Consider the following 22957-nt stretch of genomic DNA (forward strand, 5'->3'; position numbering starts at 1 on the left):
CCATCAGATACCAAGTTTGTCAAAAATATCCTATAAAATATTATTTATTGAACAATAATAGCCATTATGAACTTATATATATAATTAAATATGTTGTAAGTTGTATTTTGGGGCCTTATATCTGTAACTTGAGTTTAAAAAGTCCTGCAGATATTGTTTGATAAGTGTACAGTCGAGCTTAAAGTCCTTTTTACAGTTTCTGTACGAACCCAGAATGCTCCAGTTCTGTATGAGTGTCAGTGTTTCTGAACTCCTGAAACGCCTCCACTGTAGTCTCGAGTTTCTCCCGGGAACGAACCCGTCACGATATTCCTCATTATAATAATTAATGCGCAGAATAAAGGGGCGGGGCCTGGTTGAGTTAGTTAGTGGAGTGTTAAACTGGCGGTTATGGAAAGGGGCGGGGCATTTCCCAAACACACTCGAAGGGCTCGACCAATCACAACACACTGCTCCAGCCGACCAATCAGAGCACAGTGTGCTTTTCAGGAGGAGGGGCTTCATAGAAACAGGAAGTCAACAGAGCGTTACTGACAGACTGGGAAGAGAGGAGCCGCAACAATGGAGAATAATCAACATTCAAGTTCTAGGAGAGCCTGAACACATCATCAGGAGCATAATGTGGCGTCTCTAACATTAAAAAACCTCTCTTGTCTCTTGCAGATGTATAACCAAAGCCAGACCAACCGGCACAGCATAAACAAGAGCATCATGGGAAACAAGCACAGTTTCCAGATGTTTCCTCACAGTCCCCGTATGCTGCCAGCGGGCGTCACTCCGGCGCTCCACAAGATGCTCATCAGCGTGGGTCAGTTCGAGCAGACCGCCGCCGCCGGCCGCCGCTCCACCAAGGGCCGCCGCTCAGCGCTGGGCCTCCAGACGGCGGGTACGACTAGCGCTCGCAGTGTGTTCAGACGCCAGTCGAGCTCTCTTCCACATGAGTGCCACCGCAGAAGTTTGTGTGGTTTATGCTTGAAACATGAAAACACTTTACAATAAGATCAACATCAGTTACTCACTGTGAGCTAACATCATCTAACAATGAACAATTGTATTTTTACTAGCGTTAGCAATAATGCTTGAACCTTCCTCCTTCCCTCACACCTCGCGGGTCAAAATGACCCGAAGCCCTAACGTTTAACTTTGAGTCCAGAAAGCTTAATTTATTTCATTTTGATTTTTTCAGGAGCGGAGCAGTCGTGTGTGAAGGACAAGGGGTTTCTGACCGCGGCTGAAGAGGTCGTGTGGAGGTCAACCATGAGGCTGGGAGAGGATGAAGCTCAGCCTGTGTTCAGACCAGCGTCTCTGATGACCTTCAGTGACCTTCCGCCGTCAATCCCAGCACCAGTGTGTTCACGGCACTCATGAACCGCAGTCCTGGGCTGAGTTTGAGATTTATGTGTTTGACTGACACAGGTTTAACATTAGAGGAGGAATACAAATCTCCTGATCATTTACTCTCCGCTGTAACTAATAACCTTAATGTGCTGCTTATTTAATGAAACGACTAACATTTCTGCACTCAAAACAATCATGCCATTGTTTATTATGGAAGCTTGTCTCTGCTATGAAACATTGCAGGTAACTGCAACTTTTTTCTGAGACTGACACTTTATCACAATTCTGTCTTGTTTTTCATAATTGTGATGGGAAAAAGTCAGAGATAAAATGTCACAATTTATTTTTTGATTCTGTGGCACAAATAAGCTTCCATAATTTATTAACTATTTATTTTTTTGTAGGATATTTTTAAATGCTTTTAATCACATCATGCATTTAATCCACATAAATCTGTTCATTGTGAAATTTAATCAGTTAAAATGTTTCCACATGGTTATAATATTTTAGCTGTGGAACAAGTAAAATTATATTAGCTAAAATGCATGAGATTTAAACAAATCGGATTTATTTGATAATATATTGACCTGGCTGTTGTGTATTTGAAAGCCTGGGTTTATTGGTTCAGGAAATCTGACCGGTTTCGTCAGTTTGATTGATAAACGTGCATCACATGATCTAAAACTGGGCAAAGGCATGGAAATTTTAAATGCGATTCAAATACATAAATCTTAAATTTCAGCGTGTGTGTGTGTGTGTGTGTGTGTGCAGGAGCCGAGTGTTGCGGGCCTGAATGTTGTGTGTGTGTTTGTGTGTGTGCAGGAGCCGAGTGTTGCATGGCCTGAATGTTGTGTGTGTGTGTGTGTGTGCAGGAGCCGAGTGTTGCATGGCCTGAATGTTGTGTGTGTGTGTGTGTGTGTGTGTGTGCAGGAGCCGAGTGTTGCGATGCCTGAATGTTGTGTGTGTGTGTGTGTGTGTGTGTGTGCAGGAGCCGAGTGTTGCGATGCCTGAATGTTGTGTGTGTGTGTGTGTGTGTGTGCAGGAGCCGAGTGTTGCGGGGCCCGTCAGAGAGCTGTCCCTGTGGGAGTGGAGGCACTGGCAGAACCGGCCGCTTCACACACACACTGTGGGACATTCAGAACGATGCCTCCATTTCACATCCATCATGGAGCTGATCGACAGACTGAGGCAGGAGGAGCAGGTGAGCGCTCACACACACACACACACACACACACACGTGTCCTGATACGGATCTCAGAGTCTTAGTTGTCAAGGTGAAGTGTGTTTGAACACTGTCTTCAGGTCTCGGTGTCTCATCTGCCCATTAGCTGAATTGATTTTCAGGAGTGTGTGTCGGGTTCTAGGAAAGAGAGCAGGAGCGTCTGCCGGTTCCTCTCGCAGCTGTGCTGAAACAACAGAACCCAGCGACGGAGAGGATCAAACCTGTGTCTGACAAGCTCTTCCAAAGTTCAGCTTTCTATGAGATTTTGATTTGGCACCGAAACAAAAACACCAACGTTTAATATCATTTCTGTCGCAATATCACTGAACAGCAACCAGATACACACTCTCTGTGACTGTAATCTCCTGTTCTCTCTGTAAAGCTGCTGTGAACTCTAGAGTGTTAAAGCGCTGTGTAGATGAAGGAGACGTGAGTGTGTGTGAGTGTGTGTCGCTGTATAGACGGAGACGTGAGTGTGTGTGAGTGTGTCGCTGTATAGACGGAGACTCGACTGACATAATGTGTTTATTGAAGATTACAAAAAGACTTGATTACAGTGTTTTTTACACAGAGTGAATCCTAATTGATGATGATTAGTAAAAGATGTAATGGGAGAAAGGCGATGGACGTGATTCATGGCTGTGTGTGTGTGTGTGTGTGTGTGTGTGTGAGCGACGTCAGAGAGAGAGAGAGAGAGAGAGAGAGAGAGTGGTGTCATCAGTCGTCTCGCTCTATGCATGCGCTCTTATGTAAGGCTTCTCAGAACGGTTGCGTAAGTGCTGGAAGTGGGTCATCTGAGTGTCCTACATCTCCGACTGCGGGATTCTCCGGTCCGGACTCTGAACAGCGGATGGAGCGTGTTCTCCGGCTGTTCTCCGGTCCGCTCGTGTTCTCCGGGTGTTCTCCGGTCCGCTCGTGTTCTCCGGCTGTTCTCCGGTCCGCTCGTGTTCTCCGGCTGTTCTCTGGCCCGCTCGTGTTCTCCGGCTGTTCTCCGGTCCGCTCGTGTTCTCCGGGTGTTCTCCGGTCCGCTCGCGTTCTCCGGCTGTTCTCCGGTCCGCTCGTGTTCTCCGGATGTTCTCCGGCCCGCTCGTGTTCTCCGGCTGTTCTCCGGTCCGCTCGTGTTCTCCGGATGTTCTCCGGCCCGCTCGTGTTCTCCGGATGTTCTCCGGCCCGCTCGTGTTCTCCGGCTGTTCTCCGGTCCGCTCGCGTTCTCCGGCTGTTCTCCGGTCCGCTCGTGTTCTCCGGATGTTCTCCGGTCCGCTCGTGTTCTCCGGATGTTCTCCGGCCCGCTCGTGTTCTCCGGCTGTTCTCCGGTCCGCTCGTGTTCTCCGGATGTTCTCCGGCCCGCTCGTGTTCTCCGGCTGTTCTCCGGCCCGCTCGTGTTCTCCGGTCCGCTCGCGTTCTCCGGCTGTTCTCCGGGCCGCTCGTGTTCTCCGGCTGTTCTCTGGCTGTTCTCCGGGCCGCTCGTGTTCTCCGGCTGTTCTCTGGCTGTTCTCCGGGCCGCTCGTGTTCTCCGGCTGTTCTCTGGCTGTTCTCCGGGCCGCTCGTGTTCTCCGGCTGTTCTCCGGGTGTTCTCCGGTCCGCTCGTGTTCTCCGGCTGTTCTCCGGTCCGCTCGCGTTCTCCGGCTGTTCTCCGGCCCGCTCGCGTTCTCCGGCTGTTCTCCGGCCCGCTCGTGTTCTCCGGCTGTTCTCCGGCCCGCTCGTGTTCTCCGGCTGTTCTCCGGTCCGCTCGTGTTCTCCGGATGTTCTCCGGCCCGCTCGTGTTCTCCGGCTGTTCTCCGGCCCGCTCGCGTTCTCCGGCTGTTCTCCGGCCCGCTCGTGTTCTCCGGCTGTTCTCCGGCCCGCTCGTGTTCTCCGGCTGTTCTCCGGTCCGCTCGTGTTCTCCGGATGTTCTCCGGCCCGCTCGTGTTCTCCGGCTGTTCTCCGGTCCGCTCGTGTTCTCCGGATGTTCTCCGGCCCGCTCGTGTTCTCCGGCTGTTCTCCGGCCCGCTCGTGTTCTCCGGCTGTTCTCCGGTCCGCTCGTGTTCTCCGGATGTTCTCCGGCCCGCTCGTGTTCTCCGGCTGTTCTCCGGCCCGCTCGTGTTCTCCGGCTGTTCTCCGGTCCGCTCGTGTTCTCCGGATGTTCTCCGGCCCGCTCGTGTTCTCCGGCTGTTCTCCGGCCCGCTCGTGTTCTCCGGTCCGCTCGCGTTCTCCGGCTGTTCTCCAGTCCGCTCGTGTTCTCCGGCTGTTCTCTGGCTGTTCTCCGGGCCGCTCGTGTTCTCCGGCTGTTCTCTGGCTGTTCTCCGGCCCGCTCGTGTTCTCCGGCTGTTCTCTGGCTGTTCTCCGGTCCGCTCGCGTTCTCCGGCTGTTCTCCGGCCCGCTCGTGTTCTCCGGCTGTTCTCCGGTCCGCTCGTGTTCTCCGGATGTTCTCCGGCCCGCTCGTGTTCTCCGGCTGTTCTCCGGTCCGCTCGTGTTCTCCGGATGTTCTCCGGCCCGCTCGTGTTCTCCGGCTGTTCTCCGGCCCGCTCGTGTTCTCCGGCTGTTCTCCGGTCCGCTCTTGTTCTCCGGATGTTCTCCGGCCCGCTCGTGTTCTCCGGCTGTTCTCCGGCCCGCTCGTGTTCTCCGGTCCGCTCGCGTTCTCCGGCTGTTCTCCAGTCCGCTCGTGTTCTCCGGCTGTTCTCTGGCTGTTCTCCGGGCCGCTCGTGTTCTCCGGCTGTTCTCTGGCTGTTCTCCGGGCCGCTCGTGTTCTCCGGCCCGCTCGTGTTCTCCGGCTGTTCTCTGGCTGTTCTCCGGGCCGCTCGTGTTCTCCGGCTGTTCTCTGGCTGTTCTCCGGGCCGCTCGTGTTCTCCGGCTGTTCTCTGGCTGTTCTCCGGGCCGCTCGTGTTCTCCGGCCCGCTCGTGTTCTCCGGCTGTTCTCTGGCTGTTCTCCGGTCCGCTCGCGTTCTCCGGCTGTTCTCCGGCCCGCTCGTGTTCTCCGGCTGTTCTCCGGTCCGCTCGTGTTCTCCGGATGTTCTCCGGCCCGCTCGTGTTCTCCGGCTGTTCTCCGGTCCGCTCGTGTTCTCCGGATGTTCTCCGGCCCGCTCGTGTTCTCCGGCTGTTCTCCGGCCCGCTCGTGTTCTCCGGCTGTTCTCCGGTCCGCTCGTGTTCTCCGGATGTTCTCCGGCCCGCTCGTGTTCTCCGGCTGTTCTCCGGCCCGCTCGTGTTCTCCGGTCCGCTCGCGTTCTCCGGCTGTTCTCCAGTCCGCTCGTGTTCTCCGGCTGTTCTCTGGCTGTTCTCCGGGCCGCTCGTGTTCTCCGGCTGTTCTCTGGCTGTTCTCCGGGCCGCTCGTGTTCTCCGGCCCGCTCGTGTTCTCCGGCTGTTCTCTGGCTGTTCTCCGGGCCGCTCGTGTTCTCCGGCTGTTCTCTGGCTGTTCTCCGGGCCGCTCGTGTTCTCCGGCCCGCTCGTGTTCTCCGGCTGCTGTAACAGGATGAGTCTCTGTAAGTCTCTTGTTTAACAGACACATAACGTGTTGAACCGCTGTTATACTGATGATCCGTGGCTACATCGTTGGAATCAGAATCACATAAAGCATCTCTTGTCTTCAGGCCGGTTCACATGATGCGTCACATGATGACCTCGTTATTATGTTACGCACTAGTTTATGATTTATATTTAGCATATTAAAGCTGCAGTTGATGTAGTTATATCATAACTAGTTGCAGAAGCAGGACGTCACATGTCTGGATGGTTACTAACTAGTCACTGATTAAATTTGTATTAACAAGATTGTGTTTGTATTTACATGAAGAAAATATTAATAAAAATATTTATACAAAAAAAAAACTAGTCACTGAAGGACTGTTGATCAGTCACATGACCCTCTCAGACTGTCATCGGAGACTCTCATTTTATTTCTTTAAATGCTCTAAAATGGAGCATTTAAAGAAATATTGTGATAATTACATTAATTTAGGATGTTTTATGTAAATATGTATGATAGATCGATATGTTTTATATTATTGAAAAATAATGCACACTGAGGTGTATAAAGTATTATTTGCATATGGAAAGAGAGGTAGAGATAGATGTATGTTATATATTTTGTTTTTATTTATTTACATTTATATGTTTATTTATAGATAATTACATTTATATAATATATTTAATATTTTAATTTTTTATGTTTATTTTCATATATGTGGAGGATTGATGGAGGTCTTCTGTCCTCGCAGGGCGACTGTAGTTTTGAGTCCGAGCTCAAGCTGCATCTACAGAAAGAAGATGTTGATGGAACAACAAACCCAAACGCCGACAGAACCCCTCGGAAGAAGAGGTCGAGATCCCACGAGGCTCAGCGGGGAGAGAACGGCAGGACGTCGGCGAGACCGATCCCGAGCGCAGAGAACCGGCTCGACACACACGACGGGTTTGATCCCGAGTCCGATCCGGCATCCCAACACGAGTGTCTGGACTGTTTGCTGGGAGATCCCGAGGACGAGAGCTCGGATCTACAGCACATGTTCTATCAGCCGGAGCAGAACCTCGGCCCGAAACGCTGCCGTCACAGTCTCATGACCAAAGCCTTCCGGAGGATCCTGGCCGACGTGGAGGATCTGCTGTCCAGATCGCCTCCGCAAGAGCCCAGCCTCCCAGACCTCGGCCTTCTCCCGACGGACACGGTTTCTGATGCGTTCCAGGTGACGTTCAGCCTGGTGTCGGCTAACCGAGAGCGTGAGGATCCCGGGGCTCTCTCTCCGGGCTGGGACGAGCTGTTCGACGACGAGGACGAGGCCTTCACGAGAGCGGAGGAGGAACGGGAAGAAGAATGGGAAGAGGAACAGGAAGAGCTTCGGGAAAAGGAACGGGAAGAGCTTCGGGAAAAGAAACAGGAAGAGCTTCAGGAAAAGGAACAGGAAGAGCTTCGGGAAAATGAACGGGAAGAGCTTCGGGAAAAGGAACGGGAAGAGCTTCAGGAAAAGGAACAGGAAGAGCTTCGGGAAAATGAACGGGAAGAGCTTCAGGAAAAGGAACGGGAAGAGCTTTGGGAAAAGGAGCGGGAAGAAGAATGGGAAGAGGAACGGGAAGAGCTTCAGGAAAAGGAACAGGAAGAGCTTCGGGAAAAGGAACGCAAAGAGCTTCGGGAAAAGGATCAGGAAGAGCTTCGGGAAAAGGAACGGGAAGAGCTTCGGGAAAAGGAACGGGAAAAGGAACAGGAAGAGCTTCAGGAAGAGCAGGACAGCCTGGACCTGTTCGGAGACGACGAGGCTTTCCTTCAGCTGAGCATTCCTGATATCCGGACGCCGGATAAGAGCACTGGACCTGAAGGAGAGCAGGCTGACGAGCATGACCCAGGATCCGGTCAGGCGTTCCACTGCTCGCAGGACTTCTTCTCTGTGAACTTTGACCTGGGGTTAGAGTCCGAGGACGAGGAGTGTGTCGACTCAGTGTCTCGTCCTCGTCCGGTCGCAGCAACCGCAAGATCTCAGCAGTCGCAGACGAGACCCAGCGCTTCCACACCGAGCCGTGTGTTCCCGGGTCAGGCGGACCGTGTGTTCCCGGGTCAGGCGGACCGTGTGTTCCCGGGTCAGGCGGACCGTGTGTTCCCGGGTCAGGCGGACCATGTGTTCCCGGGTCAGGCGGACCGTGTGTTCCCGGGTCAGGCGGACCGTGTGTTCCCGGGTCAGGCGGACCGTGTGTTCCCGGGTCAGGCGGACCGTGTGTTCCCGGGTCAGGCGGACCGTGTGTTCCCGGGTCAGGCGGACCGTGTGTTCCCGGGTCAGGCGAGACCCAGCGCGTCCACACCGAGCCGTGTGTTCCCGGGTCAGGCCACTCCATCTCTGAGGACAGAGCTGTTCCAGCGGGGTCTCTCCAGTGCAGGTGACGAGTGTGTTCCCAGTCAGAAAAAACATAGTACAAAATACTATATTATTATAAAAAACTGGATTCTATCTTTTAGTCAACTTCCCATTAGCACAGGTTGTGTGTGTGTGTGTGTGTGTGTGTGTGTGTGTGTGGATCTGATTGTAGGCCTTAATGAGTTTAAGCTCCTCAGTTTATGAGTGAAAGTCTAGCTTCTTCAGCTCAGATATATATATATATATATGTATATTAGGGCTGTGCAAAAATTAATAGTCCAAAATAAAAGTCTGTGTTTACATAATATATTTGTGTGTGCTGTATATAATTATTTTGTATATATAAATACACACACATGCATGTATATATTTAAGAAAATGTGTTATTCATATATAAAATATTTATACTTGTATAATATAGATTATGTATTTATATATATGTATACAGAATTTACGCGCAAATAATTCTTAAATATATACATGCATGCATAGGTATTTATATATACAAAATAATTATATTCAGCACACACAAATATATTATGTAAACAGACTTTTATTTTGGGTGCGAATAATTAACTTTTGCACAGCCCTAATATATATATATATATATATATATATATATATATATATATATATATATATATATATCAAGGAAAATTTAAAACTGTTATAAAAGGAACTAAGAGTAAAAATATGATGCATAGATAAACTTCTCATCTGGCAAAACACAGAAATTTTTCACAGCTGCTTGTATATGCAGTATATTCAATATTCATATAAATTAACTAAATAAATTTTTTTTTTTTTAAATCTTAACAACAAAAATGAACCATCACTGAACTTAGTGTTTCGCTCTGCTGTACTGAAACACACACGCCTACAGTACCAACCCTGCCCGCTTGTAATGTCGCTTACGGCTTCCTCTTTATGCAAAGCTGGTTTTCTAGGAGGAGCCATAAGCTGACGAACCGGTTGTGTGTGTGTGTGTGTGTGTGTGTGTTTCAGGCGTGTTGAGCAGCGACAGCGAGGGCGAGACGCCTCTCCGGACTCCAGCTCAAAAGGCCAATCCGGTGTTTTCCCCCGAGGTCAGACTGCTGTGAGATTTGTCATGTGACACTAGCTCTGTTCACTCCACATAAACACTAACATGCTCAGAACTACACATGCTCTTGTTTTGGATCTGATAACATGTCATGCACATAAACTAAGATGGAAACACTTTTCCAGAATAAATCTCTCAAAGCTCATGTGACTCAGCAGAGGCTGTGATTGGATAACTGGAGTAACCAGTGGACCAATGGCATCGCAGCGTCTCTAATGAAACGCAAAATCAGAATTCACAGTCCGCTTAAATTTTTAGTGTTGATTAACACTTCTAATCATTTATTAATCTTAGTTAATGATACTTTCATCGTTTATTGATTCATTATTAAAAGTTGTGTCTGTTAATATTGTTTAATGGATCTGAGCCGACACAGCTTTTTTTTTCATCAATTAAAATTAATACATTCTGTAATAAATGCATTGCTCATGCTTCATGTTAGCATCATGTCTCTCACCGCTGTGTTCAGTCATCTCGCATGAAGGCGAGGAGAGTCACAGGCTTTACTGTTAGTTCATCATTCTATCTTTTATGACTGATATTTTGCGCCGGTTTCCCATGAAGTGACGATTTTGTTGTCTTGAAAGCATGGGATGGAAACACAAACACTGCATGATGTGCAACAGTCTATGCCATATTCTGACTACACAAGTTTAATTAGCATCTTTGGATGAATGCTGAGATAAAGAGTAATTTAGAAGTGATGCCAAACATGTGTGTGTGTGTGTGTGTGTGTGAGCAGTCGAAGATGTGCAGTGACGTGGAGTCGCCCGTTCAGGCTCGCAGGAAACCCGCCGCTGCGCTGATCACGGTACGCCTGCGCTTCATTGGCTCGCGTTACGCTGTGTTTTCGCCATGGTGTTCATTGTGGTGTTTTTCAGTCGGAGGACAGCGACGATTTCCAGGAGGACGCTCCTCATCGGCCCAGAGACGCCAAGCCCCGACACCGCAGAGAGCCTCGCGTACGTCACACACCCGAACACACGGTCCAGTCGAGTCTCCTTTATTTATACAGCGCACAGCACAGCTTCACTGAGAGAACAGGACAATAATCAAGCAGATTTTTGTTGTAAAAGTTATTAATTTAGTTCATATACACATGCATATATGTGTCATCGATGATGTCATCGTCCAGCTCAGTCTCGTGTAATGCTGTCGGTGCAGGAGATCAGAGATATTGAGGATTATTAAATGTGTGTTCCAGAAGGTTCTGCGTCGCACGGCCCGGCAGTTTCTGGACGAGGAGGCCGAGCTCTCGGAGGAAGAGGAGGTTTCGTCCGATGAAGATGATGGAGATGAACAGAACCGTTCACTGCAGGGGTTTGTGGTCAACACGACCCAGTGCTCTCAGGGTCTGAACGGTGAGATCTGCTGAACACACACACACACGCGTACACACACTGCTGCTTAAATGTTTGTTTGTTTGTTTATTTTTTAAAACGTTTAATCAGCAAGACGTGCCAGTAAAGACATCTATGATGTTACAAAAGCTTCGATTCATCAAAGACTCCTGAAATTGATCTCAGGTTCCTCTGAAATCTGATTCAGCACATCTCCGATAATAATCATAAATGTTTGTTGATCATCTCATATTAGAGTGGTTTGTGAAGGGTCATGTGACACTGAAGACTAGGGATTAATCGCATCCAAAATAAAAGTTTGTGTTTACATAATATATGTGTGTGTAGTGTGTATATTCAATTTGTAAATATAAATACCCACACATGCATGTATATATTTAAGAAAAATGTGTTATTAATATATTTATATTTATATATAATATTAATTGTAAATAATATTTCTTAAATATATATTTATATTTACAAATTAAATAAACACAAACACAAACTTTTATTTTAGATGCGATTAATCGTTGCCCATCCCTACTGAAAACTGGAGTAATGATTGATTTGATCACAGGAATAAATTACACTTTACTGTATATCCACATAGAGAACAGATGATTTACATTATAATCATATTTTTACTGTATTTCTGATCGTCAGTGTTTATTCTCTCCCTGTAAGAAAGGCCAGTCTCAGAAGAAACATCAAGTAAGGATCATTTTCATTTGTGCCGTTCTGTGTTTCTTCATCAGACTCTGAGATGCAGGCGTTCTATCTGAAGTCGGTGAGGAGTCCGGCGCTGCAGAACCGGGTCCGGATGACGTATAAACCCAAACACAACGTCAATGTGTTCTCACAGGCGAGTTCTTACAGACCATCATCACATCCAATCCCACCACAGCTATCCAATCAAACTGTGTGTGTGTGTGTGTGCCGCAGGTGCCGGAACAGGACGAGACGTACGCAGAAGACAGCTTTGTGTTTGATGGCAGTGAAGATGAAGATGAGGAGGGGAGTGTGTGTGACGAAGAGCCCGTGGAGCTGATCGCCGAAGACTCGTACGTGAACGGCCGGAGACTCTACGCCACGCGCCGCAGGGTCCGCATCCGAGCCGCCAACGCCACGCTTCAGCCGGAGAGAAGCAAGCGCTCCCGGATCCTGCGTGTTCAGGACTCCAGTGAGGAAGAGGAGGAGTGTGAGGGACGAGACTCTGTGTTTAAGGTCCCGCAGTGTGTCCAGAAGCGGCAGAGACTGGCGGAAGAGCTCCACGTCCACACGGAGAAACCGGTGAGACTCGTCATGTGACGTCCTGGACGTCCTTGTGTTGATATAGTGTGTGTAACAGTGTCTCGTGTGTGTTTGCAGGAGAGTGTGTCCGACGCTCCTCTGAGGGTGTTAGTGGACAGCCGCTGCATCAGCTCGGGGTCAGAGGTCGTGTCTCGTCTGCGTCTGCGCCACGGCCTGCAGGTTCAGGTGTGTTCCCTGGTCAGCGCAGACTTCATCGTGAGCAGCCGCATGTGTGTGGAGTTGCAGAGCGAGTCCGAGGTCTCGAGCGTTCAGAACCGCAGACGCCTGACGGAGCGCATCCAGCGGCTGCAGGAGCAGTACGAGCGCGTGTGTGTGATCCTGCAGAGCGAGCGCTGCAAACCGGGTACTAATTACTCTCTCTAAAAAGTATTTAATTACTTTGAATTACTAATTACTTTCAAAATCCCATGTATCAATCTTAACCAGCTGAATAATACAAGGATAGACATGAATCTGTTTTAATTCTTTCAAATAAATACTATAAAATGCATGAATTATCCTTAAACTGACCAAGGAGGAGAAGCTTACATTATAAAAACATACTTTAGCATCAGACAATACATTTTGATGTTAAACCCACTATTGTTTTATGTCTGATCTCATGACATTTCACACTTTTTTCATACATATTTTACAATAATTCATACGAATTTGCACGAGTGCGGTCGTACGATTTAGAAACAGTATTTACCTCAATTACATCAGAAGTAACTGTAATTAAATTACAGATAAATGAAGAGTAATCCCTTTCTTTACATTTTAAAGGGAAAAGTAATTAAATTACAGTAACTAATTAGTAACTTATAACTTAGTAATTAGTTACACCCAACACTGACTGCTCATGATCACGTGACTCAGTGGCTGCGTTTACATGAACAACTTTAGTTTCAATCGGATTGAATTTATTCCGATTGATGAATCTGAGTGTAGTGTTTACATGAGCGTGATCGGGTTGATGTGTGTTAATGTGTCACAAGCTTCAAATCGGAATTTCGTTCCGTGCGCCATGCGTCATTACGCTATTTATTTCAACATCATCGCACATGCGCGGTCTTTCGGTTTCGGTTTTCAATACGATCAAGACTTTACATGTTCTCTCGATCGGATTAGAAAAGGAATAAACCGACCCTTTCAATCCGATCGAGATGTCATTGGGATGAGTTTTACATGAAGGTGTTTCAGTCCGATAGAGCCGTCAATCCCATTACTAACAGATTATTGGGTTGCACGTTAGTGAATCAATCAGAACTAACTTTATCTGGACAGTAACTTTATTCTAGATCTGCTGTAAAGCCTAAACACTCTCTGTGACTGTAATCTCCTGTTAGCACTGTAAAGCTGCTGTCGAACTCTACTGAATAGATGAAGGAGACGTGACTTGACACTCATGATCACATGACACTTTTCTCTCATGATGTCAGGCGAGGTGGCGCGAGTGTTTCAGCGCAGCCGCTATTACGACGGGACACTAGCGGCGCTGGTGAAGGCGGGCGTCCGGCTCCTGGTCAGCAACGGCCCGGACCAAACCGCCTCGATTCTGAGTGACCTCACGCATGTGGAGAGCAGGAAAGGTCAGGCTATCGACGTACCCCTGGAGGTTAAAGGTCACCGGCAGCAGGCTCTTCAGTTCTGCCTGACGCTGCCGAACGTGAGCTACATCACTGCGCTGAACATGTGCCATCGCTACAGCTCCGTCGGTCACATGATCCGCAGGTACGTGAACTGCACACCCGTTCCTGAATTGAAGTGACTCTAGATTGAGTGAAGTGAAGTAACTCTGGCCTGACTCTGGTTTAAAGTGAAGTGACTCTGGACTGACTGAAGTGAAGTGACTCTGGACTGACTGAAGTGAAGTGACTCTGGCCTGACTCTGGTTTAAAGCGAAGTGACTCTGGACTGACTGAAGTGAAGTGACTCTGGACTGACTGAAGTGAAGTGACTCTGGCCTGACTCTGGTTTAAAGCGAAGTGACTCTGGACTGACTGAAGTGAAGTGACTCTGGACTGACTGAAGTGAAGTGACTCTGGCCTGACTCTGGTTTAAAGCGAAGTGACTCTGGACTGACTGAAGTGAAGTGACTCTGGACTGACTGAAGTGAAGTGACTCTGGCCTGACTCTGGTTTAAAGCGAAGTGACTCTGGACTGACTGAAGTGAAGTGACTCTGGCCTGACTCTGGTTTAAAGTGAAGTGACTCTGGACTGACTGAAGTGAAGTGACTCTGGACTGACTGAAGTGAAGTGACTCTGGACTGACTGAAGTGAAGTGACTCTGGCCTGACTCTGGTTTAAAGCGAAGTGACTCTGGACTGACTGAAGTGAAGTGACTCTGGACTGACTGAAGTGAAGTGACTCTGGCCTGACTCTGGTTTAAAGTGAAGTGACTCTGGACTGACTGAAGTGAAGTGACTCTGGACTGACTGAAGTGAAGTGACTCTGGCCTGACTCTGGTTTAAAGCGAAGTGACTCTGGACTGACTGAAGTGAAGTGACTCTGGACTGACTGAAGTGAAGTGACTCTGGACTGACTCTGGTTTAAAGTGAATTGACTCTGGACTGACTGAAGTGAAGTGACTCTGGACTGACTCTGGTTTAAAGTGAATTGACTCTGGACTGACTGAAGTGAAGTGACTCTGGACTGACTCTGGTTTAAAGTGAATTGACTCTGGACTGACTGAAGTGAAGTGACTCTGGACTGACTCTGGTTTAAAGTGAAGTGACTCTGGTTTAAAGTGAAGTGACTCTGGACTGACTGAAGTGAAGTGACTCTGGACTGACTGAAGTGAAGTGACTCTGGTTTCTGCTGTGTGTTTCAGCTCAGTGCAGGATCTGCAGGCGTGTGCGCGTGTGAGCCGCTCCCGAGCCGAGGGCATCTACCGCTGCCTGCGCTACAGCTACTGCTGCTAATGCTAACTCGCTCACTCTGTGCACTTTAACACATTATGAACTATTGATTTATTATGATGATGTCACACAGACGGGGGAATAATCAGGATCATATCGTGATGTCAGTGTGTGTGTGTTTTCTGTTAAGGAAAGTTCTGTACAGATCGGATTATGAATGTTGCCATAATGGTAATTCTGTCATGAAATATTTATGTTTACAGGGGCCATTTTAAGAAATAAAAGAGCTCTCTGTTTTTAATAACTTCTCAGCTGTTTTCTCCTTCAGCATAACTGTGTGTGTGTGTGAGAGAGAGACTGTGTGTGTGTGTGTGTGTGTGTGTGTGTGTGTGTGTGTGTGTGTGTGTGTGTGTGTGTGTGCGAGACTGTGTGAGAGTGTGTGTGTCAGGTTGAGGTCTAGGTTTGAGCCACTAGAGGGCGCTGGACTCCACTGGATCTTCCTCACGGCTCTTCATCACACAGTAATGAACTGGTAAAGTGTGTGTGTGTGTTCTCGTCGGTCTACAGCAGGAGTTCACACTGGGACCAGCACAGAAGTCGTGTCGTTTATTCCAGCAAAGGTAAGACAAATAGACTAATGTTCCATACTCATTTATTCACTGCTGATGTGTGTGTAACACGTGTTCCCTCGAGATTCATGAAGTACAAACACTGACAGGCATCGATCCATCTCATACTATTTACATTCATAACACTAGAGAACTAAAACAGATGATGCACATGTATCATATATACAGGAATATGACGTGTCAGCAACTAGCCACATGTTTAAGGTGCGTGTCAAGATTAAATAACATCTAGAAAATGATTCTGTGCATGTAAACATGTAGGACCATGTGACCGTTTCTGGACCAATCTGCTGGTCTGAGAGTCTCTTCATGTAATCGTGACATCAGGAATCATCTCTTCTGATCTTTGCATTTAAACATTTACTTTTACAATCAATATGTCAAATGGTGTAACTGAAGAGAAAGTAATGCGCAATATCAGGAGACGTGCCAAACTTGTACACTACAGTTCAGAAGCTGATCATAAATACAGTAAAACAGTGAAATATGATTATAAAGTAATTAATAATCTGTTCTCTATGTGAATATACAGTAAAGTGTAATTTATTTCTGTGATCAAATCAATCATTACTCCAGTCTTCAGTGTCACATGACCCTTCAGAAATCACTCTAATATGAGGATCTGATGATCAACAAACAGTTATGATTATTATCAGTGTTGAACACAGTTCATATTTGTGAGAAAACTGTGATACATTTTATTTTTCAGGATTCTTTGATGAATATAGTTAAAAAGAACAGCATTTATTTGAAATATAATCTTTTGTAACAATATAAATGTCTTTACTGTCACTTTTGATCAATTGAATGCATCAGTGATGAATTCATTAATTTAAATAATTTAAAATATATATATATATATATTTTAAGATGCACCCCAACTTTCTGAACCAAAGCGTAGTGTACCAACAGTAGGGCAGAGGCATTAAAATTCAACTTTACCTCAGTTTCCTCTCAAAAATTCAGTGTTTTCATCAAAGACTTTCACTTGTTATGAACTCAGATAAAGATGTTTGCTGTTGCAGCATTAAAGGAACATTTCGCACATCTTTTCTGACAGTGTGATAAACAGCCAGTATGTTAAGACTCTTCTGACCAACTCCCAGTTATTGGATATAATCTACTGTATCCAATCTACCTTTAGGGAACTGAAATGGAAAAGTTATGACCAGTCTTGGATAAAAAAAATTAAAAAAATTACATGACAAACTCGTAATACTAGTCCAAGCAGTCTATGCAGCCGCCACAGGATGGAAGAAATTAGTTTCAGACATGTTTTAAGTTCAAAAGCTCGTCTGGTCCATCCGTACGTCAGAAGATCCTTCAGTAGAGCATGGCGTCACAGGTTCGATTCCCAGGGAAAAAGGGAACTGATCAAATCTTAAGGCCCGTTCACACCAAGAACGATAAGTTACGAGCGTCCACACCAATGCGTGAGAACGCTGTGTTTATAATAAGTGCGCTGTCGCTTTAAATGCTCTAGCAACCGTCTGGTGCTTTTCCTGTGGCGATCAATGACAGGTTTTTACATTTTATTTCAATGAAAGGAATGTACTACATTTTAGTTTGATAATGTTTTTCATTTAATATTTTGTATTTTTAGGTGATTTTATGGTACTAAATTATATTCACGCTGTATTTATATTTTTGAGCATAGAGCTGAAATTTCCAACTTAAACTGTGGTCAATCTGTAGAGCAACAGACTGAAGTTTGATCTCTTTGTAAAGAAGACACTTGGCAGATATTCCTGAAGTGAAAAAAAGTATTACATTTATTGTTATGAAAAACATTTCTGAAGCCGTGGTGTGCCGACTTTTTTCCTTTTTTATGAAAAATGCTATTTTAACTTTTTTTTAGGAAATCTATTTTTATTTTAATCATACATCTAAACTTGAGCTTGATATCTCAAAAGTTAGCTTGCGGTCAGATTGTGTTCGGCTGCAGTACCAAACGCCTCCACTAGATGAAATTCGTCTCCCGTCCAGTTCTGACCGCGAGGAGCGCAACTGTGGCTATCTTTTTCAGGGCCATTTAACCTTTTCGAATCATGTCCATGATTTTTTTTATAGCAAGTGCCAAAACGTTGACCGAACTTCGTACCATTCCAATTTATCAAAAAATAAAAACGTACAAATTTTCGGTCAAAAATGACCAAAGAGCACCAGATGCCGGGTTCAGACTACACAATACCTTTGCCTGTTACTATAGTCACGCTGTCAGATTACACTGACCAATCATTGTTCCTCGTTGTCATTATCGTTATAGTTGTGCTGTAAACAATTTTAAAAACTATTATCTTTATCATAATAGTTATCATCTTTGGTGTACCTCTGAGAATCCTCGAACCCAATGGAGACTCAGTCGTCCCATTATTTTAGTGGTCCATCAAACGTGGAGAAACGTAAAGATCAGCAAGGTCATTCTCCAGCCTGATTGGTCCTTGTGTTCGCTGGCCTTTTCTCTATTGGACAGAAAGTCGTTCGGTCACAGGCCTCATGGACTCACAGTCCTTCGCTCCTTCGTCCTCGCGCATGTACATGAGGAAGAGCGTGACGGTGGCGAAGGTGGTGGCGTTCACAGGGAACGCCCTCAGGAGAGTCGAGGTCAGGCCGCGAGTGAACGCCCTCCACCCCTCCTTCCGCCAGCTCTGACGCACGCAATCCACGATCCCGCTGTACCTGTTGGCTCCGCCCACTCCGTCAGCCTGGAGGCGGGACTTAATCACATCCACCGGATAGGTGGAGAGCCAGGATGCGATTCCCGACATGCCTCCCGCCAGGAGCAGCTTGGGAATGATGTATCCGTCGTCGGCTTCGCAGCGTAGCGATCGCGTTAGCGTGTCGTATGTGAGGAAGTAGATGCCGAAGCCTGGCGTCTCGCGGATCACGGTCGTCACCATTCCTCGGTTGATTCCCCGGATTCCCTCCTTCCGGTAGATTCGGATCAGGCAGTCCAGGGAGTTCTTGTAGAGCCTCCGGGTCGTGTTCTTCTGGCCCGTTCCTTGCGTCTGCATGCGGGTCTTGGCGAGCTCCATCGGGCAGCAGATGATGCACTGGATTAGCCCGGCCGCCGCGCCCGCTAGGAACTGGTGCCGCGGCGTATCCGCGCCCAACATGCGCATGGCGTTCCCCTGGACACCGAACACGATGGCGTTGATGAAGGTCAGGCCCATCATCGGGGAGCCGATGCCTTTATAGAGACCCAACATCTGCAGAAACACAAAGGGTTAATGAGGGCTAATGAAGAGCGAAGGGTTAATCCCAGCTAGCAATATCCGTCATTTCTCCGTCTCAGTGAACTATAGGTATAGTCCGGCTGGACAAAATAACCTTAAGTTTGCTTGTGGTTTTTTTATGATATTCCATCATGTACAAAAGTAAACCGTGATTACAAGGTGTTTGGTTTCATTTAATTTGGTGTTTCATTTCTTCATCTAATTGATGACCAGATCGGGCTGTGGTTTAGACCTTGGCTTGTTTTAGCCCAGACGTCAGGCTGTGTTTGGACGGATGTTAGACGTTTTAATTATCGCAGAAGTGCTTGCTGGGATGTGTTCAGAACCTGAAACCCTTCGTCTCTCAGGTAAATATAGATGTTCCCTGAGCCGGATTTAGCTCTGCGTCTCGTCCACGGCTCGAGTGACTCCTGGAGCTCCGCTTATCGAGTTAACTACAACTACTGACATTCATCCTTCTGAATACCACTGGTAAATGATCTGATTTAATGATCCGCCGTTCAAGAACTTCAGTTCAGGTTATTTCTTAAGCACATTTAAAGTTAGGAAGCTTTGTTGGAGACATTTAATTTAATATTCAACAATATCACTGATCTCCTGCACTGACAGCATTATATGAGATTGATCTGAGCTGGACGATGACATCACGGTTTCTCCAGAGCCGATATACATATATATATCGCCCACAGGACTGCCACATACTGGATATTTTTCCCTTTTCACTCAATTCTTTGTAAACCCTAGAAATGGTTGTGTGTGAAAATCCCAGTAACTGAGCAGATTGTGAAATACTCAGACCGGCCACGATCAAAACTGCTTAAATCCCCTTTCTTTCCCATTCTGACATTCAGTTTGGAGTTCAGGAGACCACACCCCTAAATGCACTGAAGACACTGCCATGTGATTGGTTGATTAGATAATTGCATTAATGAGAAATTGAACAGGTGTTTATTAATAATCCTTCAGGTGAGTGTATATATCCCCTCTGGAGAAACCGTGATGTCATCGTCCAGCTCAGTTCAGTTCTCATATAATGCTGAATATTAAATTAAATGTCCTGAATTAAGCAAGCCAAAGGCGAGAGAGCCATCGAAACCCTGGAGAGAGCCCTGACTACCGTAATAAATGAATCCCACTCACTGTTTCCTGTCGGACGATGGACTGGAAGCAGTGGTACGTCCCGCGATACAGGGGCTTCTCCACACTCTGGACCTGCAGCCGCACCTGAAACACACACACACACACACTCATTACTCTGGACTCGCAGGAGCGCTTGACCAACAGCTGAATGAAGAGATCTGGGTGACGTTTGTCCGGCTGTGTGTGGATTTACATTCATTTACTCACGAGGGTAACCGCCTCTCTCATCTACAACAGAGCAATATTCTGCGGTGAGAGACCCGTCGGCTGAGAGGTTTGATCAGGTTACAGGACCAGAGGAGGATCTACTCTCACCACGCCGTCCGAGATCTTCATGCCTTTCTGTCTTCAGTGGAAGAGAAATGGAGGTTTTTGAGGAACACACTCTGGGGTTTTATATCTCGGATGTCGTAAGGTCAAGCGTGACGTAGGCGTAAGAACAGACCAGAGTTTACAAAGCGGAGTCAAACGCCATTTACAACCTAAACATTTCAAATAAAAGGTAAAACAACGACGTCAGATGATTTAGAAGTTGGAGGAAAATGGGATGAGAGTTTTTCGCTCTACTTTTATAAACCGGAACACGCGAGACCCGCGTAAAACTCATTAACTCGTAATGAAATTGTCCGACATCGTTGTTTTACCTTTTATTTTTTATTTATATATTTTATAAATGGCGTTTGACTCCATCTCCGCTCAGTCTTCACTGGGTTTGTTCTTACGCCTACGTCACGCTTGACCTTTCACCCTGATCTCGTAATGCAGCTCGAGCAACACCAGCATTAGTGGTTAAAGTATATAAATGTGTGTTTTGTTGTAAATGTCGCTGGTTTGTCTAGATCAGACTCTTATTCCTCGGCTGGTTCGTGTCGAGTCTTTGAAACTCACATCTGACCTTCGACCCGTTGGACCCCATTGAAGTCACTATATGGAGAAACCCTGGAGTGTGTTCCTCACAAACCTTCATTTCTTCTGGACTGAAGAACGAAACACATGAACATCTCGGTGGACGAGAGTAACTCATCAGGAGATTGTGATTCTGACGTGAACACGAGCTCATGTGAGACTCCATCTTGCCCTGTGCCTTTCAGTGTTAGTTTACATTCACAGAAACACACATGCAACACTAATGACAAAACAACCTGATTTACTCAATGTGTTAGCAATACACACCTCTGAGCGTTTGTGTTTAAATTAAAGACATGCTTCAAAAGATTTACCAGATGCTTTTATCCAGAGAAACTTGAGGTTTTAGATGCATCTACTTGGTTGTTTCCCTTTAATGATCAGTTCTTTTATTTTTTAGAGGAGGATCATCTAAAGATTGGTGTGCAGGATTCACTGTTTGGGGTTCTCCATGAAGCCGTTGATGCCGGTAAAGAACCTTGAGTTTTACAAGTGATTTACATTGAAGCGTGTGTGTGTGTGTGTGTGTGTGTGTGTGTGTGTGTGTGTGTGTACTCGTGTGTTCAGTGTCGGAGCCGGACGTACCTTCACCGTGTCGAACGGGTGACCGACCAGAACACCAGCGGCTCCTGCAACATCACAACACTCAGTCAGAACTGCGACCAGAGACTCGAGATCAGCTCATGCGCTCCCTGGAGTCGAACCCGCGATCAGGTGTTGCAAGCGGCGATCTCATTAACTAAATTCATCTATACAGCGACACACACTCACGTCTCCCTCTATACAGCGACACACTCACACACACTCACGTCTCCTTCATCTATCCAGCGCTTTAACACTATAGAGTTCACAGCAGCTTTACAGTGCTAACAGGAGATTACAGTCACAGAGAGTGTTTACAGCAGATCTAGAATAAAGTTACTGTCCAGATGAAGTTAGTTCTGATTGGTTAGAAGCCGCTGGTGTGTGTGAGCATGTCAGGCCTGGTGTGTGTGATGCAATCGTGTCTGAGCTGCAGTCCTTGACCTGCGAAACCTGCGTCATCCGAGCATGTGCCAACAGCACAGAGCCAGCAGACGTGTGTGTGTTTTCTCTAGTGTGATCAGGACACTATAGTTCACTTCTGTGAGTGACGAGAGCAAATACAGTAAACTGAGACATATTACACACAATAATACAGTGACATTAATAAACTGACTCCTCCACTGTGAGCTGATGATGTTCTGCCGAAGTGTGTTTTCTGCTCTTTTTACACACACACTGAACAACATTCGCATTGCTTGGTCACTGGTTGAGCTAAACTGGTATTCTCTAATTGTGTCGTTCAATTGATCAGCTGACAGATATTCAACATAATTCATGTGTGAGAGTCCAACAGAAGGACAAAACCAGTCACATATCAAACACTGAGTTCTGCTCACATTTATCACCATTTACTGAACTATAGCCCATACACTGATGATGGGAGGAGTGTTGAGTGTGTGAGTGTGTGTGTGTGTGTGTGTGTGTGTGTGTGTGTGTGTGTGTGTGTGACTACTTGTGCTTCACAGGATCAGTTTGAGCTTTACTTCTAACAGAAGGTTTGATGAGCGGAGCTACTAAACAGGTTTCTGAGACGCTCCTCACACACACACACACACACACACACACACACACACTCTGCTGCTGTGTTATCTGTGTGTCTGAAACGCCGCTGTCGAACTGAAGCTCATGCACTGTCGCTCTTCTGATCGCATTATTCGACTGATTCTGTGCTTTCAGTGCAGTGGCACGACTTACCCCCAATGCACCCTGCAGCAAAGTCCATAGCTATTCCTGAGATGATGAAGATGAAGAAGAGCTCGTCCTGATCTCCTGATGGTGTGTGTGTGTGTGTGTGTGTGTGTGTGAGAGCTCTCGAGCAGCTGCTGCGGAGGCACACGCTATTTTTACTGAATGAAGTTGATATGAAGGGGAAAGTCCATCGCTGACCAATAGAAGCTCGAGGATGAAGAAACACCCCATCATCATCATCATCAACTCATAATGAGCTGGATCTGATTTACAGTCACTTATTATTGTTAACTAGAAACATAGA

General features: G+C 46.7%; 2 protein-coding genes across 4 annotated transcripts in view; one reads left to right on the forward strand and one right to left on the reverse strand.

Annotated features, from left to right (window-relative positions):
• LOC120477694 (solute carrier family 25 member 47-B) overlaps window positions 1–22957 on the forward strand; it is a 46982-nt gene that overhangs the window by 18777 nt on the left and 5248 nt on the right. The window contains exons 11-23 of one of the 2 annotated variants that reach the window (XM_089120636.1): window positions 664–886; window positions 1187–1347; window positions 2381–2539; window positions 6751–8395; window positions 9379–9458; window positions 10218–10286; window positions 10357–10437; window positions 10680–10836; window positions 11574–11680; window positions 11761–12108; window positions 12187–12472; window positions 13551–13842; window positions 14942–15273. In XM_089120636.1, the coding sequence (XP_088976762.1) occupies window positions 664–886; window positions 1187–1347; window positions 2381–2539; window positions 6751–8395; window positions 9379–9458; window positions 10218–10286; window positions 10357–10437; window positions 10680–10836; window positions 11574–11680; window positions 11761–12108; window positions 12187–12472; window positions 13551–13842; window positions 14942–15032 (3699 nt within the window). In that variant the 3' untranslated portion in view covers window positions 15033–15273. Of the gene's footprint in view, window positions 1–663; window positions 887–1186; window positions 1348–2380; window positions 2540–6750; window positions 8396–9378; window positions 9459–10217; window positions 10287–10356; window positions 10438–10679; window positions 10837–11573; window positions 11681–11760; window positions 12109–12186; window positions 12473–13550; window positions 13843–14941; window positions 15274–22957 lie in introns of those variants that run through there. The other variant, XM_089120637.1, reaches the window with a different exon arrangement.
• Window positions 17348–22747, reverse strand: slc25a29l (solute carrier family 25 member 29-like). 2 transcript variants are annotated; one of them, XM_039669424.2, is made up of 4 exons: window positions 22660–22744; window positions 21466–21509; window positions 19975–20058; window positions 17348–18807 (listed from the first exon to the last, which is right to left on the reverse strand). In XM_039669424.2, the coding sequence occupies exons 1-4, from the start codon at window positions 22685–22687 to the stop codon at window positions 18061–18063; spliced, it is 903 nt and encodes a 300-aa protein (XP_039525358.2). In that variant the 5' UTR covers window positions 22688–22744; the 3' UTR covers window positions 17348–18060. The 2 variants fall into 2 exon arrangements, with proteins under 2 accessions (XP_039525358.2, XP_039525359.2); XM_039669425.2 differs by lacking the exon at window positions 21466–21509 and having other exon boundaries at window positions 22660–22747.

The sequence above is a fragment of the Pimephales promelas genome, chromosome 15 (genome assembly GCF_988280905.1).
Source record: "Pimephales promelas chromosome 15, fPimPro1.hap1.1, whole genome shotgun sequence".
Lineage (NCBI taxonomy): Eukaryota > Metazoa > Chordata > Actinopteri > Cypriniformes > Leuciscidae > Pimephales > Pimephales promelas.

Bases quoted from the DNA above. Each gene is read 5' to 3' on its own strand.
- slc25a29l (XM_039669424.2), bottom strand. From the start codon at position 22,687: ATGGACTTTGCTGCAGGGTGCATTGGGG. The intron at 21,510-22,659 runs GTAAGTCGTGCC...GTGATGTTGCAG, and splicing joins TGCTGCAGGGTGCATTGGGG to GAGCCGCTGGTGTTCTGGTC. The intron at 20,059-21,465 runs GTACGTCCGGCT...TGTGTGTTTCAG, and splicing joins ACCCGTTCGACACGGTGAAG to GTGCGGCTGCAGGTCCAGAG.